At 35.3% G+C, this 15,225-nt stretch overlaps 5 protein-coding genes across 8 annotated transcripts in view; 3 read left to right on the top strand and 2 right to left on the bottom strand.

Annotated features, from left to right (window-relative positions):
• LOC135836230 (uncharacterized) overlaps window positions 1-4,226 on the top strand; it is an 80,066-nt gene extending 75,840 nt beyond the window's left edge. The window contains exons 15-20 of one of the 3 annotated variants that reach the window (XM_065350931.1): window positions 60-207; window positions 294-495; window positions 2,277-2,467; window positions 2,539-2,705; window positions 2,760-3,209; window positions 3,387-4,226. In XM_065350931.1, the coding sequence (XP_065207003.1) occupies window positions 60-207; window positions 294-495; window positions 2,277-2,467; window positions 2,539-2,705; window positions 2,760-3,209; window positions 3,387-3,392 (1,164 nt within the window). In that variant the 3' untranslated portion in view covers window positions 3,393-4,226. Of the gene's footprint in view, window positions 1-59; window positions 208-293; window positions 496-2,276; window positions 2,468-2,538; window positions 2,706-2,759 lie in introns of all 3 variants that reach the window. The other 2 variants (XM_065350929.1, XM_065350930.1) reach the window with 2 other exon arrangements.
• Window positions 502-2,264, top strand: LOC135836231 (dynein regulatory complex subunit 3-like). The gene has a single exon (XM_065350932.1). It carries the CDS (start codon window positions 656-658, stop codon window positions 2,129-2,131), a length of 1,476 nt encoding a protein of 491 aa, XP_065207004.1. The 5' UTR covers window positions 502-655; the 3' UTR covers window positions 2,132-2,264.
• Rtca (RNA 3'-terminal phosphate cyclase) lies at window positions 3,405-6,393 on the bottom strand. The gene is made up of 10 exons (XM_065350936.1): window positions 6,020-6,393; window positions 5,818-5,935; window positions 5,624-5,750; window positions 5,428-5,551; window positions 5,287-5,345; window positions 5,056-5,197; window positions 4,848-4,975; window positions 4,621-4,774; window positions 4,431-4,535; window positions 3,405-4,358 (listed from the first exon to the last, which is right to left on the bottom strand). Exons 1-10 carry the CDS (start codon window positions 6,059-6,061, stop codon window positions 4,263-4,265), a joined length of 1,095 nt encoding a protein of 364 aa, XP_065207008.1. The 5' UTR covers window positions 6,062-6,393; the 3' UTR covers window positions 3,405-4,262.
• A 333-nt stretch (window positions 6,394-6,726) lies between these two features.
• Window positions 6,727-13,013, top strand: LOC135836228 (zinc finger protein 532-like). Of its 2 annotated transcripts, none has more exons than XM_065350928.1 (4): window positions 6,727-6,885; window positions 7,596-7,694; window positions 8,182-9,392; window positions 9,653-13,013. In XM_065350928.1, exons 2-4 carry the CDS (start codon window positions 7,599-7,601, stop codon window positions 12,504-12,506), a joined length of 4,161 nt encoding a protein of 1,386 aa, XP_065207000.1. In that variant the 5' UTR covers window positions 6,727-6,885; window positions 7,596-7,598; the 3' UTR covers window positions 12,507-13,013. The 2 variants fall into 2 exon arrangements, with proteins under 2 accessions (XP_065207000.1, XP_065206999.1); XM_065350927.1 differs by lacking the exon at window positions 6,727-6,885 and adding an exon at window positions 7,176-7,394.
• Window positions 13,001-15,042, bottom strand: Uba5 (Ubiquitin-like activating enzyme 5). The gene is made up of 7 exons (XM_065350935.1): window positions 14,706-15,042; window positions 14,494-14,629; window positions 14,212-14,408; window positions 13,953-14,139; window positions 13,755-13,882; window positions 13,457-13,677; window positions 13,001-13,390 (listed from the first exon to the last, which is right to left on the bottom strand). Exons 1-7 carry the CDS (start codon window positions 14,855-14,857, stop codon window positions 13,221-13,223), a joined length of 1,191 nt encoding a protein of 396 aa, XP_065207007.1. The 5' UTR covers window positions 14,858-15,042; the 3' UTR covers window positions 13,001-13,220.
• Between the last annotated feature and the right edge of the window lie 183 nt (window positions 15,043-15,225).

Below are 15,225 nucleotides of genomic sequence, written 5' to 3'. Positions count from 1 at the left end.
TAGTACCTAGGGATCTATGTACCTATATTTAATTTTAAAATCAATGCTAATTTTTGCAGGATTTTTCGTTTACCGAAGACAAATGCTATTATTTCATGTACCCAATTAGAGGGGGTGGATTTAACGCGGTAAACAAGAAAATTAAGAAGCACGAGTCCGTTCCTTTGGTTTCCAATCAAAGAATTTGTTTCAAACAATGCCCTATTGGTAATTATAATTTCACTGTAAATAATTATCGTCAAAAATAATTCTTAACGATGGTTGATAATAATTTAAATAAAACATTTCAACAGATGAAGAAGTACCTATCGATGAAAAGCCTAAATTAGTTTACAACGTACAAGTCAAATTACTAAACGTAGGCGAAAATTTCCACGCACCTTCTCCAGGATCTCCTGATTTCGATGTTTTAGCCAACACTGTAACCAGCGGATTCAAGAAGAAGTTATCTAAATTCCCAGGATTCCAAAAAATGGATATAATTCAATTCCAGCAGTAAGTTCATCGAGTTTATTTCGATTTCAAACCGCGTCGTTATAGTTTTTGTTTATTCAAGTAACCAAGGAGTTGTTGGCAAAATAAAACAGAAGTAAGCGAACATTTTCAAGTCACCGCAGTGTTTAAAATAGGTAGTGTCTAAAAATCGTTCGCGAAAATGGAATCGTTCAAAGGAATAATTAGCATGAAAACTTTAATGAGTACTCTGAAAGAACAACTGGATTGTTCCGAAGAAGAATTAGATTTCAAAAACGTCCCCCGCATCGATTTGGAATTCAAAGAAATAGTAAAAATCACTTGTTTATGGCCTTTGACGAATCTAACCCATTTAAACTTATCAAATAATTGCTTGAAACGTATCGAAAATTTGGACGAATTAGTGAATCTGAAAAATTTAAATTTATCGTTCAACGAAATCGTTAAAATTGAAAACATACACAAGTTGACTAAACTGGAAACTTTATCGTTATACTGGAATTTCATCGAAACGATCGACAATCTAGACAGTCTGAGTTATTTGGAAATATTCAACATCGGTAAGAATAAAATAAACGCCGAAGATTTACATATTTATTTTAGAAAATTCGCCAATTTACGCTCGTTGGCTGTTGAAGAAAATCCATGTTGCGATAGGCCTACGACGGAAGAATTAATTATCGCGTTTGTGCCTCAATTAATATTCTTGAATTACAAAAAAATAACGTTACAACAGAAGTATATTTACTCCACTAAATTCAAATTGGAATTAGCCAGAATGAAGAAATTTGAGATGGCAGAACTTCAAGAACAAAAAAGACAGGAGAGAGATTCGAAAAAACATTCCTTCGAAGGAGTTATCAGTGGAAGTGAATTCTTCGATAAAATGTTTTCAAGTTATGGAGTTTTATTAAAATTCACCGAATTGGGTGAAGATTTTTCCTACCTGAATCACAATTTGAAGAAAAAACTTGTAAATGTGTTTCAAAATTTACAAATTCTATTAGAAACAAATTATACGGAAACCAAACGAATATTGCAGCAATATATCGACGATGTCTTAGACCTGGAAAATAAAAGCGTTATATTAAAAAGAAGCATTATTAAGAATAGTATCCCTCGAATTAGAGCAATGAAAGAAACTGCTGATGGAAACATGGATTCTAACTCCAGTTCAAATGTTTTATTCAAATTACGAATAAAATTACTGGCGGAAGAATGCGATATGCATAGTCGATTTGAAAAATACCTCGAAAAATTAGAAAATGACTTGGATACTAGAACGACTGAATCAATTCACCAAATTGATGGTGTTTTTGAAAATATATCAGTCGAAGAGGATAATTACGTTTCGTTGATGTTCAAAAATATTAAAAAGAAATCGAGAAATGTAATCAAGGATATTCTAAGTGATCAAGAAACACTTCTATTCGTTGATGAGAATTCTATCGACACATTTTCGAATAATTTTCAAGATTACAATACCAAACTTTTAAACGAAACACGAATGCAAATTGTAAAACAAGTTAAAAATTGGAAAGTTCATCCAGAATTTACTCAGTTAGAAGAGAAGAAAATTTTAAGACATAGGAAAGCAGTGGCTGAGATTATCGAATGTATTAAATTATTTCAAAATGATGAACTTATTACTGTTTAATTCATGTTTGATCGGATTCCTTCGTTCGTGAATTTCATTGATTATGCGTTTACAAAATTTAGCCTCATAATTATCAAGTACCTTACCTACTTACACGTTAAATTTTTATTTATAAATTCAATTTAATTTTTTTTTTCAATTCTAGGGAAGGAAGTAACGTTGTGACTGACATGAATGTTCAAATCGACGAACAACAGTATGAAAGCAGAGGAAGATCCTTAGCAAATGATAATCCATCAGATGAATTAGAAACATTATTGAAAGAAACAGTTTCCGGAGGCAGTGTGGGTGCTCTGACTTTGGACAAACAATATTTGAAATTCCAACCAGCTCAATGTAAGATTTTAAAACACAGAATATTACCAAATAATCTGATAAATTTACTCAAAATAAATTTCTTTTCGCAGTACGAAGCGTCTCACCGGACGAAAGTAAAGAAAGTGGAGGTATATTTATGTCGATCACGAAACTCTGGATCGTCGTAGGCTGCATATCCGCTCTAGTTATAATCGCCATAATCCAAGCCGGCTGTACGATTTACCGTACGAGTCGAAAACCAGTAAAACACAACAAAGTAAGTCTCTAAAGATAACACGACATGTTTGGAAAATTTGTTTAATATCACTAGATCATCTTTTTCCAGGAGCACATGGTACCTAGCTCAGCGTGGAAAGATTATTCCACCGCTAGTACGAATTACGCGTTCGATGCGTTCGAATCTGAAGAAAAACAACCCGGTTCGTTGAACCACCATACCAACGGTTCGTCCCGTTCAACGATTCCAATCCGGGATAAGCACATGTCACCGGCGATGGCAGCTTACCACGCTAATAATGGCTCCAGTGGACATTACGGTGATATTAGATCGATGCATAGATCACGAGAACGTAACGGCGTCAGCCATCATCCTCAGGAGAGAAGTACATACTCGTTACCTAGACCACCTCAGCAGCCACCTCCTCAACCGCCGCATCATAATGGATATTACACTCAGCGTCCGAATAGACACCAATCCGAAAACAATCTGCAGCCTGATTTCTACTTCATGCCATCCCAGAGGAAATATTCCGGTGAAGTTGTAAGAGTTTACGTTGATTATAATACAAACCCCAGGAAATAATTATAATAAGCCTGTATATAGACAAATTACATAGACTGAATTCGTATTTTACCTATATAATCTACACTTTTAAAATACCTACGAAAAAAATATTTACACTGACACGTTACCCAATACATGTTCGTTATTTTGCAGTACTGAAACCGTCCACAAACTCAGTCTCGTTCTCTGAAGTCGAATAGGACTACGTGTAATTCCATGTACCACATTAGCAGTTGACAGGCAATTTTGATTAAGTGATTTTTATAGTATCTCGCGTCGGCAGAAATGTTCGTTTTATTATCTACCTCTAGTTAACAAAATCTAACAATTTTGATGCTTTAGTTGCTTCTAAAAAATGCTTGAAAATCCATGCTTTAAGATCAACGTGTTGGGTTAGGAGATTACAAATTGCATGATTTAGACGCTAATGTGTTGTAGGTTTTGTTATCCTACGCGTAAAATTACTCGTACTTATGGTGGGAATGTTGTGTTGTGGACTGCAAGTGTGGTGTATATTGTTCCTATAACTAAGTTGGTTTTTTGAATTTGAGTGCCAAAGCTGCGAATATAAAATTATCTACTTAATTTTGTTTTTATAGTAAACGATAATCCATGTGTAAATATCCTCTATGTGCAGAAAAATATTCCCTTACGTTTACTATCACCGTTTACCAGGCGAATTGTGTACATATTATTAACCGATAGGCGAATTTTTTAAATTTATTTAACCAATAGCAGATCGTTTATTGCGCTACGAAGTTGCATTTTTAAATTATAACATGACTGTAAATATTATTAGACTATTTAAACATTCTAAGTCAAAATTATCCATTAATTTTGTACATGTTTGTATATAAATGTAAATGTATTATATTTTCATCTTTGTAAATAATACTACTAGTACCTCGAATATTTTTTATACTGTTTTGTATGTGAATATCGTTTTGTATTTCATTTTATAAAAAATAAATAGCGAATAATTTTTGTTTAAAATTTTTTTTTCGAGTAATTTTTGAAATAAATTTACCTTTACGACTTGGCAGGTAAGTACTTATTTTTGAATCCTATGCCATCGCATTCCAAGACATTCATGTTAGTTCCAGTCTCGTTAATTGTGAATTTTGCCTGGAAAAATAATGAACAGTTTTATTGAAAGTCGAAAAATCCATTTTACAAAAGTGATTTTCAGTAACGTACTTTAGTAAGCGTTTCGGCGATATAAATTGCAGTCTTTGTATGTTCTGTGATTGGACCACATTTCACGACAGATTTGCCATTCGCCAACGCCATGAGTATGATTATCTATCGAAAAAAATATATATTATATCAAGTTCTCATACATTTCGTAAACTTAACATTCAAAAATATTAAAACGAAAGATTTTTACTTGATCTTGTGCATGTGAGTCCACGCAACTTTCTTGCTGTAAAGTGTCAGCTAATTCGTTGGCAGCTTTTAATCCAACTTGATTAGGTGAAAGGCCTCTACTCCCTAAAGCTGAGGAGCCTACAATACAACCCGTATCTGTTTCAGCGAATAACCTAGAAGAGTTGAATGGTTCACAACTAGTACGATTTTTCATCTGTGAAAAAGGTTAAGTGTACTTTCACTTACACGATCCCTGAGCCGTTACCAAAAGCTTCTTGAGGCGATTCTTTGACAGCTTTTATATCGAAAGACGCAGATCTGGGTAGAATGCTACGTAATGTTTTATCGGCAACTTCGGCCATTTTCTCACTTAACTATAATGAGATAAATTGAATACAAATCACTGATCGATGAATACGAGTTACCGTAATTAAATAATCCATTATGAATTTACATGTAATGGAAGAGTTCCTGCAACGTAAGCTCGTCCCCAAACACGTTTCACGGTTCCAAATAAAGTCATATTAATAGAATTGAGATTTGTAACAGGAGGTATTCGAACTTCTACTTCTCCGCCACCTTTTGGATAGTAACCCCTGAAAATTAAATTCGTTAAAAAATTGAAAAATAACAACAAAAAAATGATACTCGACATTTTGATATTGAACAATGTGTATTTGCTCACCTTCGGATTACAGAGCATTCGCAATCAGCCCCGAATTTTTTCAATATAGGAACAAACACCTGTAACGAAGCATCAATAATTACAAGTTATAATAATTTAAATATTTACTAAAATAAGTAAGTAATCCAAATACTAACGTACGTTTATAGTATAATCTATTGGAGGAGCCATATCAGCGTTAGTCCCTCCTTTGAGTCGTAAACTGGAAAATGAAGGAGCAAATAACGCTATGGGCAAAGCTACTTGCAATATCAGACCGATACTCCTGTACAATTAATATAATTTTTAAGATACTAGAATTAAACATTTTAATTCATTTCAAAATGTAAAAATTTACCCAGCGGTTTGAGTATCTGCTTCGAATTTACCAGATCTTAGATTACCCGGATGAAATTCTATTTGCGATGATTCTATCACAGCTCCGGTTAAACTACCTCCGCACATTTCGTTGGCCATTACGATACCTAAGCATGTTACGAAGTTTCAATTAGATTGGAACATTAAAATTTCGTGTTGATTTCATTAGCTTACCTTTCAAATGCTGAGGCCTCAATCCTCCTTTACTTCGACCGGCTCTGATTTTACTAATTTTTATTGGTTTTCTCAAGAGGGTGCTCAAAGACATGGACAAACGTAATATTTGTCCACCCTGAAAAAAATAATGACAATAGGTATCATTAATTTTTACAATATCCATCATCGAGATATTATAAGCATTTTAGAAGATACGCACCCCTTCAAGAATACTTCCATCAATTTCTGTAACTTCGCTCATATTTTTATAATTATGATAACAGTTCAAGTTCAGCACGGCTGGGCGAAAACGATACTATAAAGTATAAATTCTTCCTTGAAAACGAATAATGATGCAGAAACAATGTAGTAGGTAGCTTGAATAATTCCTTTTCGCTTGTATAATCAAAACCTATTTTGGTTTGAGAAATTTTCAGACTAGAGAGTATTTCATTCCGAATCGAGTAAGAACGTACAGGAACCAATTAAACGAGTACAGAAACATTTAATTTCACTATTTTATTCGAAATCGAAGAGAAAAGAAACCTGGAAAGCCGGGATCAGCCGGGAATACAAAAAATCACAAAAAAAATATTTTTCGTAAAAGTCTGATAAGGCAAAACAGTGTTGCTTACGTTTGCAGTGTTGTCATGTTACCTACTTCTCCTTCAAATCACAAATAGGTACCAAATTGTAGGCAAAGTTGAACTTGTTTATTTTAACTTTTGGCGAGATTAAAACCGAATAATCGAAGATGTACGATGATCAATTAATAAAATTAAACAAAAATTCATCTGTACGGTCACAAAATTGTTCTGTTATAGTGGAAAATCGATCTCATATAAAAATTCACAATTAGCGCGACGGCGATCAATGAAATTTCTCTTCACTTATAATATCCTTGACTTCCCATCCACATTCCTATTTATAATATCCCTGACGAGATATGGGTACCTGCTGCACTGCACCAACACCAGCACCCTTTGCTGTACTGCTTAAAAAAATCGTTGATGTTCGTTTGGAAGAATAAGTGCGATTAATTTAATTGCTGTTATATCGATGCGTGCCGTATTCTCAATTAATTAGGTATGTTGTTATCATCATTACTGTAATACACTGTTTGTAAAACGTTATAATGAAATATGTTTAGCTTACTGCCGGCCTACGAAATAAAGTAAACGAGTAAGCATATCCACCTAATGAGTCGCAGCCAGTGCCCCTACGATGATTACTCGTATATAATGAAATATGTATAAAAATTCACAATTGATGTTCAAATTACCTACTTCGTTTCAAGTAGAGTCCATATTTAATCGACCAATGTCAATGTGTTCTGGAGATGGAATCATACCTAATTGATGCTGTATTATCATAAATACGCAAAAGGCGCAATGATAGGGAAATCTCAAGGTTATATTTCGGTTGCGGATGTGTCATCTCCAGAAGAGTTATTAAAAGTTAATTTTGTCTCATTGGCTATTGGGAGTATTTATATCGAAAAAAGTACCGACTCGACGTTAATATTACGCAATCATTACTTATTACTTCGTAATGAAACTTTTGTTACGAATCGTCTAGTACAGTTCAAGTTTATGGTAATTGTAATTATTGTTTTTTGGCTTGCATACTGCCTGCGTGTACTTTCATGTTGGTAGTTTTCACTTTTCTTCAACATTTTCAACCTTCCTTACATTTTATCTATCGTTATATGTATTGTACAGCAGGCATATGTACTGCATGTGTTTTTGTAATCTTTTTCACCGTTTGTAATGAAAGTACATACGTTGTGTTATCAGGAAATGGCAACCGATACAACAGCCGGCGAAACAATATGCTCGAGTAAACATTCCACTGAAGACAGAGAATCAATGATTCATTCACCCGAGTTGATAAAGGTAAACGCTCGTTTGTCACTCTCGCCGAGTATTATTATTCATATTTCGACGTTGAATGATGTAATTAAGTACCTGTGAAAATAAGATCAGATCAGTATAATTGTATTGAAAAGAGTCATCACATCGTGACATTTTCTCGCGAGAGCATATTTCGTAGCTATTCTTCTTTAGCGCAGTATTCTGCTGGCGAACCGATATTTATGATTTTATTTATACTATGCTCATTGCCCATAACCGCCGTGCATTTTTTTCGCATGTACTTAATTACTATGCAATCAGTAGTTCTATATTGCAATGAAGATGTCGCTTCAGGTTACCGTACCTACTTGAGGTTGAAATTTTCTGTGTAGTTTTTACATATTCGAATTACTAGCACTGTTTTTTTTTTTTTTAAATCTATTCTTTTCAGTAGGTAATTAAATAGGTATTTTATTCTGGACGTTGTCATTTCAATTTGAAGATTAATTTTTGATATATTTTGTTTCAGGAGGAAAGTGACGACGAGGAGGACGGTTTATCGGATCAGGCTTCAGAAACATCTGTGAGAAGATTGACAATTTCAGACGATGACGGTACCGATGAACACCAGATGGAATTAATAGAATCAGAACCAATGGATATTGAAGTCCTAAATAACGACGACACTTCGGAAGGCGTTATTCCTAAAAATTCTAAAAGTTCTTTATTAGATATAGATAACATCCAAATTTTGGATGATTCTCCTACTAACGAAGACTCTTCGAAAGCAGATGAAGAAACCATTAATATAAGTGACAGCACCAGCAGTGAAAAATCTGTTGACGAAGAAAATACAACGAAAAATCCGGTTTCTAGCGATGCGTTCGTTACCGTTAACGAAGAAAACACTCCCGCTAATTCGGGTGTTACGTTAAAACCGACTAATATTGTGGTCTTGAACCCAAAAAATAATCTTGCCGACAAGCAAATCTTGAGTAATGATTTACTAAAAGGTCAGAGAGTATTTATACTGAATGGAAACGTGATTTCTAAAGAAGAAGTAGAAAAGACGAAGCCGGATAATATTAACGTAATTTGCGTATCGAACAATCTGAACGATATAATTACCAGTAAATCTTTGCTAACTCCGGAAACTAGCGACAAGAACCTTGTTTTTAAAAGTATAGAAAAATTCATCAATAATCACTCAACCAATCTAACAGTGAAGAATGTGAATGGTCCGACCAATTTAACAGTGAAGAATGTGAATGGTCCGACCAATGTAACAGTGAGGAGCGTTAACGGTCCTAAAGTTATTCAAATAGCGCCAGGTAAATTGAAGCAGATTTCACCGATCTCACCTAAAGTCGTAACAACACCTACAACGGCGATAGTTACACCGGTTCCAGCAGTTCCTAAAATAATCGCATCCAAGCCGACGCCTCCGAATACCAGTAAAATTAATGAACTTTTTAGAACGAAAGGTTTAGAGGATACTCCACTTACCAATCAAAATCAAACTTCTGAATCATTCGTTACTATAAAGAAAAGTAATTCTCTGGGAGCTACGAAGAAAGATAGTATCGAATCGGAGTCTCCAGCTGTTGCTAAAGCGAGAAGTGAATTCAATAAATGTCGCAAAAAACTAATCGAAGCTGCTATTCATCCTCAACTACCAACTTACAGGCCTCCGACTAGTTACGAAGGGCCTATTTTTTCTTGCGAGGAATGCGATGATACGTAAGTGTTTTTTGTTTTGTTTTTTTTTTCACCGAAGTTGAATTGTGTGAAGTTAGGGATGACGATTATATTTTGTGGTGGGCATTTTTGAATTGTCTATAAAAATACGGAAGTGTTGAAGAATGAGGAGAGTCATCTTCAATTTTCTACTATTTTCAATATTGAAAAGATGAATTAAATTAATTAATTTTTTTGATAGAACTTTCATTTTGAATAATGAGTACCTACTTACCTAGTTTTTCTTTTCATTTTTGTTACAGATTTTCATGTACAGATAGTTTGAGAAATCACAAGAATCGACGAAGCGTTTTATTCACCTATAATTGCCCGCCTTGTAACTCCACGCTGGAATTCTACAACCGTTGCACCTTTTTATTACATGTGCGATCGCACGATGCAGCCGTCAAAGCATGTTACCTCACTATTTCAACCATTCCGTCAGATAAGCTCAATTTCAAACTACTTCACGAAGATGACCTCGAACCACCAATGGCGCCATCGCTTGAAAAGTCCGTTCAACTGGTTGAGAAACCCGTTCAACCATCTGAAACGCCAGTTCAACCGCCTGAAAAGCCTGTTCAGCCACCTGCAAAACTCGTTCAACTTGAAAAGCCCATTCAGCCCCCTGAGAAGCCGATTCAACCGCCTGAAAAGCTTGTTCAAGCTCTTGAAAAGCCTACACAATCGTCTGAAAAGTCTATTCAACGTAACAAAGATCGTGTAATTTCGCGTATAGAAAACGTAGAAAGCACTGAAGTAGCAGCCAGAGTAGAAGTGAAAGAAAACGGCACCGAAAAATCTAAAACTATCGCAAAACCGAATGATGACGATAAGCTATTGAAAAATTTCGAGTTTATCAAAAAAACACTCGATAAAAATAAGTTCGAAGCTTACTTACAAAATACCGACTGGAATAAAAATTTATCCGATGAAGTGTGTGTCGAAGAAAAATCCGATTTCGAGTCCAGCTTATCTGATGACTCGTCCGATGATGACAACGATAGCGCCGCTTCACTTGATACGCCATTCAATGACACGAGCTCGTTGAATGGATCTGCTAGTTCATCGCGGCTCAAGTATTTCCTTACCATGAACGATTTCCATCCGAACGCTGCTTCGTTGAAACGATACCCCCCAAATCCACCTGCCGCCGAAGAAACCGCCAGTAAAAAACCAAAAGTAAAAGATACATCGACCAAAGAAGTGGAAACTTCACCTGAATCAGTATTATCGAAAACCAAGCATACTCCGATCATTATCAAAACTAAATCAACTCAACCGAAACACGAACCCGTGACAGAGAAGCCACCTCCGGTGGAAAAGCCATCATTCGCTGATGAAATTACTCTAACTAGTTCGGACGACGACGACGATGACGAAGATTCGGAGTGTGGTCATGTCACAGATGAAACTAAAACTGTCATATGTCGCGAGTGTAGAGCCGAAGTGACGAATTTGAATAAACATATTAGAGCGGAGAACAAACCGTTGAAAGAATTCCTTTGCGAACATTGTAAATTTTTCAGCCCGAGTAAGTGTGCTTTACAAGCTCATATTCGCATGCATACCAAAACTCAACCGTATATTTGTCCTGATTGTGGATTCTATTTCAATACTTACGAGACTTTCCAAACACACGTGAAACAAGTTTGCTATTACGATTTCAAAGCTATTCGTTTCGAATGCCCGGAATGTTCTCTTCTCAAACCTTCCGTGCAGGCGTTTGCGGATCACTTAAAACGTTGCCATACTAGAGATGTGTTCAAATGTAGTTTATGTATAACGTCATCTTATTCGACGAAAGTTGTCGATATACATATTAGCAAAAGGCACGTCGGAGAAGACGGAACTGTACTAGAGGGATACCGGTGTATGCTTTGCCCTAATATTCTAATTTCGAAGAAATCAATCGATACGCATATCAACAAACACGTGTTCAGTTTGAAGCATTTGCGTTACGTTTACATATGCAAAAAATGCAAGAAGTACGCCAGTGGAAAAAGAAAGAAATTCGTGCAACATTTGAGTGAATGCGGAGAAAAGAAAATAGAAACCGTAGTCCAGTCTAAAGAAGTCAAAGAAAAGGTGTCACCGATTAAACCTACTACGAGTAAAGCTCCAGTGCCATCTAAACCGAATCGCAGTCGTCCTTCCAAATCACCTGGTAAGAAGAATCTCTCCGATGCAGCAGAAAAAGATCCACTTTCTATGGAAGAATGGGAAGCTGATAAATTGAAATCGCAGTACGTACCAAAAACCAAAATCTGCGTCATGTGTCGTTCAGCAGATATTAGCAGTAGGTCGAATTCGATGTTTTGTAACACTTGCGTGTGTTCGGTGAATGCAGACGATACAGCTGCCGAATCGTCTGGAGGTCCTAAACACGATTCCGGCCGACCTAAGCGTAAATTCAAATGTCGTTTGTGTAAACAATTCATGAATAAAGATTGGCCTACTATTACGAAGCATTACGAACAAGATCATCATTCTGATCTCAACTCGAAAGGTGAATCGAGATCGAAACCGCTCAAAGATAAAGACAAAGAGAAGGAGAAGGAGAAGGAGAAAGATAAAGAAAAGGATAAAGACAAAGAAATCGAAACTAAGAAACCGGACAACGTAACTCCCGTGAATATTATAAAGAAACGGCGCCTTCCTGTGAAAGAAACTCCTCCTCCAGTGAAATCTCCTAGAATCGAAGACATACCCTTAGAATCACCCGATCCAGAAATAGGTATTCGTCCAAATCCGTATATTTGCTTTCATTGTAAGTTCACTTGCGTAGACCGTCAAGAATTCAAAACTCATATCGTTACCCATAAAGATCCTAATAATACGCAGTGTCCGGAATGTGGTCAGTGTTTCATAATAGATACTACATTAGCTAAGCATGTTCTCATCGTACATCATGTTCGTTCACTGAGAAAATACTTCACCGAAAACGGCTTGTTGAGAGAAAAAGAAAAAAAACCGCCAGCGAGGAAGAAAGAACCATTGAAGGAAAATCAATGCGACGTCTGTTATATATTCTGCGACTCGAAGCAAAGTTACGACAAGCATATCCGCACCCATGGTATGGCATTCGTTGCGTTACAGAGTCGATCAAAAGGATGAGAATGACAGCAGTCAACGTGGCTACTTAGTCAAATTGTAGACCACGTTTGACTCATTTTCCCAGATTACAAGTTACACACTTTTAATTACGATTTTGTCAAAGTTCACTGAATCTTGTTTCTTGTTTAGATTATTTTTTTTTTTATTATTTCGTTTTTCATTTTTGTGTATTTTCTGTTTTTCCAAATTTTTTTTTTTTTTTTGAAGGAATTTCATTACGCAGATTTGCGATTACACTTTTCGTTTTGAGGAAAAATTTGCTTTTTCAAATTATATTCGCGTATGGATTGTTTATGTTTAAAGAAAACTACCTATATTTTTTCTTTAGTACCATTATTGCATTTTTATTACTTTTTTTTAGTAGAATATGTATAATTAAGTTGATTGTTTGTATTGATTTTTTGCAATATTGTTTTTCTTCATTATTAAAAAAATTGATTTTTGTTCTGTTGCATACAGGCAATATTGTACAGGTACAAACAATAAAAAAAGCGTTGGAAATGCGAACCGGGTTTTTATTTTCAACAAAAAGGTAAATGCTTTTCAATCACATAAATGAAACATCCCAAAACTTCCGGGCTAGATTGATTTGAATTCGTTCAACAAATTGATTTTAACGTAATAAATTTTTGTTAAATTGATAAAATCATACGGTGACCTTAAAAATATATAAAAACATACAAAAATTCACGATTTACAAGGAGGAAAGATCTGTTACATGCTTTTCATTTGGCTCATTAATTCTTCCAAACTTTGATCAGTTTCTTTAACAGTTACACCTTCCATATTATTATCAGGAGCTGGCATTGAGAATTTCACACCGTCTCCAGCGCAATATGCTGTGTCGTCCTTTTCGAACCCGTCTTGACTCACTAGTTCGATACCTATCACATTAAAATTGAAAATAAGCAAACGAAAAACTGAAATTACAACTCTATGCAAATGCTTACCGTAAATATTATCATCGTGAATAATTTTTTCTGGCTCAGATGGGACGTTCTTCACATCTTCGACTGGTCTATTAGCTAATTTCTCTTGATACTCTTGTTGTTTTTTAATGCAAAAACTATCCGAGCAAGTTGGATTAGGTTGTAACGGCATTTTTGGGAAGAAATCGTTCAAAGCGTTGTACCCCAGGTATGGAGAAACTTCACCGAATTCGAGTAACTTCCTGTAAACATTCGGATTATTTTTCATCTAAAATTGATAAAATACACGATGATTTGAAAATGCGAAAATGAAGCTTACTTCAATACATTTTGAACTAAAAATCCTGCAACGATGGCCATAGTTGTCGGAAGACTGGCTGCACAAACACCATCTTTTTTCAATGTTTTCTCATCGATACTCGAAGCAACAATCAAAGGCGGCGCACACTACGTCAGAATATCATATCAAATGAAACGCTATTCTACGATGATGAAATGGAGATTAAGAGATACTCACAGCGAAGCAAGCTGTTTCTCCAGGATTAACATATTGAATATGTCCGGATACAGCATTTTCTGATACACCTGATTCGAACCATGGTAAACCTAATTCGTTGCAAGCGGTGTTAATGGTAAGTCTGCCTTCGTAATTGTCAACACAACTTAGTACTAAATCGACCCTGCCATCTTTCAAACTACCAGTCCTGAAAAGACAATATCAGTATTAATTGTCTGATAAGTATGCTTTGAAAAACAACAGAATACGTAAAACTCACTCGAGTGTATTTTTAAATATTTCAAAATTATCTAAAGTGGTGATGTTCATGTTATAGGGCTTCACAACGACAGTGGGATTGATGTAATTGAGAGTTTTGGCCGCAGCATTCACTTTGTACATTCCAGATTGTTGAGGCATGTAAAACATTCGATTCATATTGGCCAATTCAACAGTATCGTAATCGAAAAGCAGCAACTGAAATCAAATAATGAAAGTATTACGATAATGCTGAATGCATATGGTACCGTTGCAGATACTTCTTACACGAAATAATACCAACTTTTCCAATCCCACATCGAGTCAGCATTTCAGCAGCTACACTACCAACACCTCCAACGCCTACAATAGCTACGGAAAATTCTCGGATTTTTTCGTAATTGTCCACGATTCCCATTCTTTTCAAAGCCATCAGACGACTGCAAGATTAAAAATTTTCAAAGGTGAGATTTTCTACGAAAAAATTCTTATTTAGAAGTGTTGGAAGTTATGTACCTGTACGGATTACTGTCTTTGACTTCATCGGACATGGTAGCTGAAATCTTGGACGTAACTTCTTCTGTCTCTTCGAGTTCTGCGGGTTTCATGTCTTGGAATAAAGACCTCAAAGCTTGGATCCTCTCCTTCAGTTCTTCTAGCGATTCCATGATCTAGGAGAGCGGTTTGGGAATGGTAAGAAGTAAAGTATGGAGAATTATACTAGGAATATAAAAATTGATTGGATTTTATAAAATAATTAAAATTGGAGGAATAATCAAGTGTCAACGATTAAATCAACTACGTTATCATCTACATCTATCAAAATGTTGATGTTCAAGTTTTCACATGTACGTGGATATTTTCGAGCTGTTTATTTGTGAGAAAGTTGTTGGATTGTGACTTTCGATTACTCTTCAATTTCTTGATCATTTTTTTAGTTCTGAAAAAAAAAATTCGTGGAGTGAAAATTCACAGAAATGAAGTTTTGATGTAATATATTGATTTAAAATTGATATTTTCGATTAAAATTTGAAAA

Source organism: Planococcus citri, chromosome 2 (assembly GCF_950023065.1).
Source record: "Planococcus citri chromosome 2, ihPlaCitr1.1, whole genome shotgun sequence".
Taxonomy (NCBI): domain Eukaryota; kingdom Metazoa; phylum Arthropoda; class Insecta; order Hemiptera; family Pseudococcidae; genus Planococcus; species Planococcus citri.
This window is presented reverse-complemented; position numbering and strand designations above follow the sequence as displayed.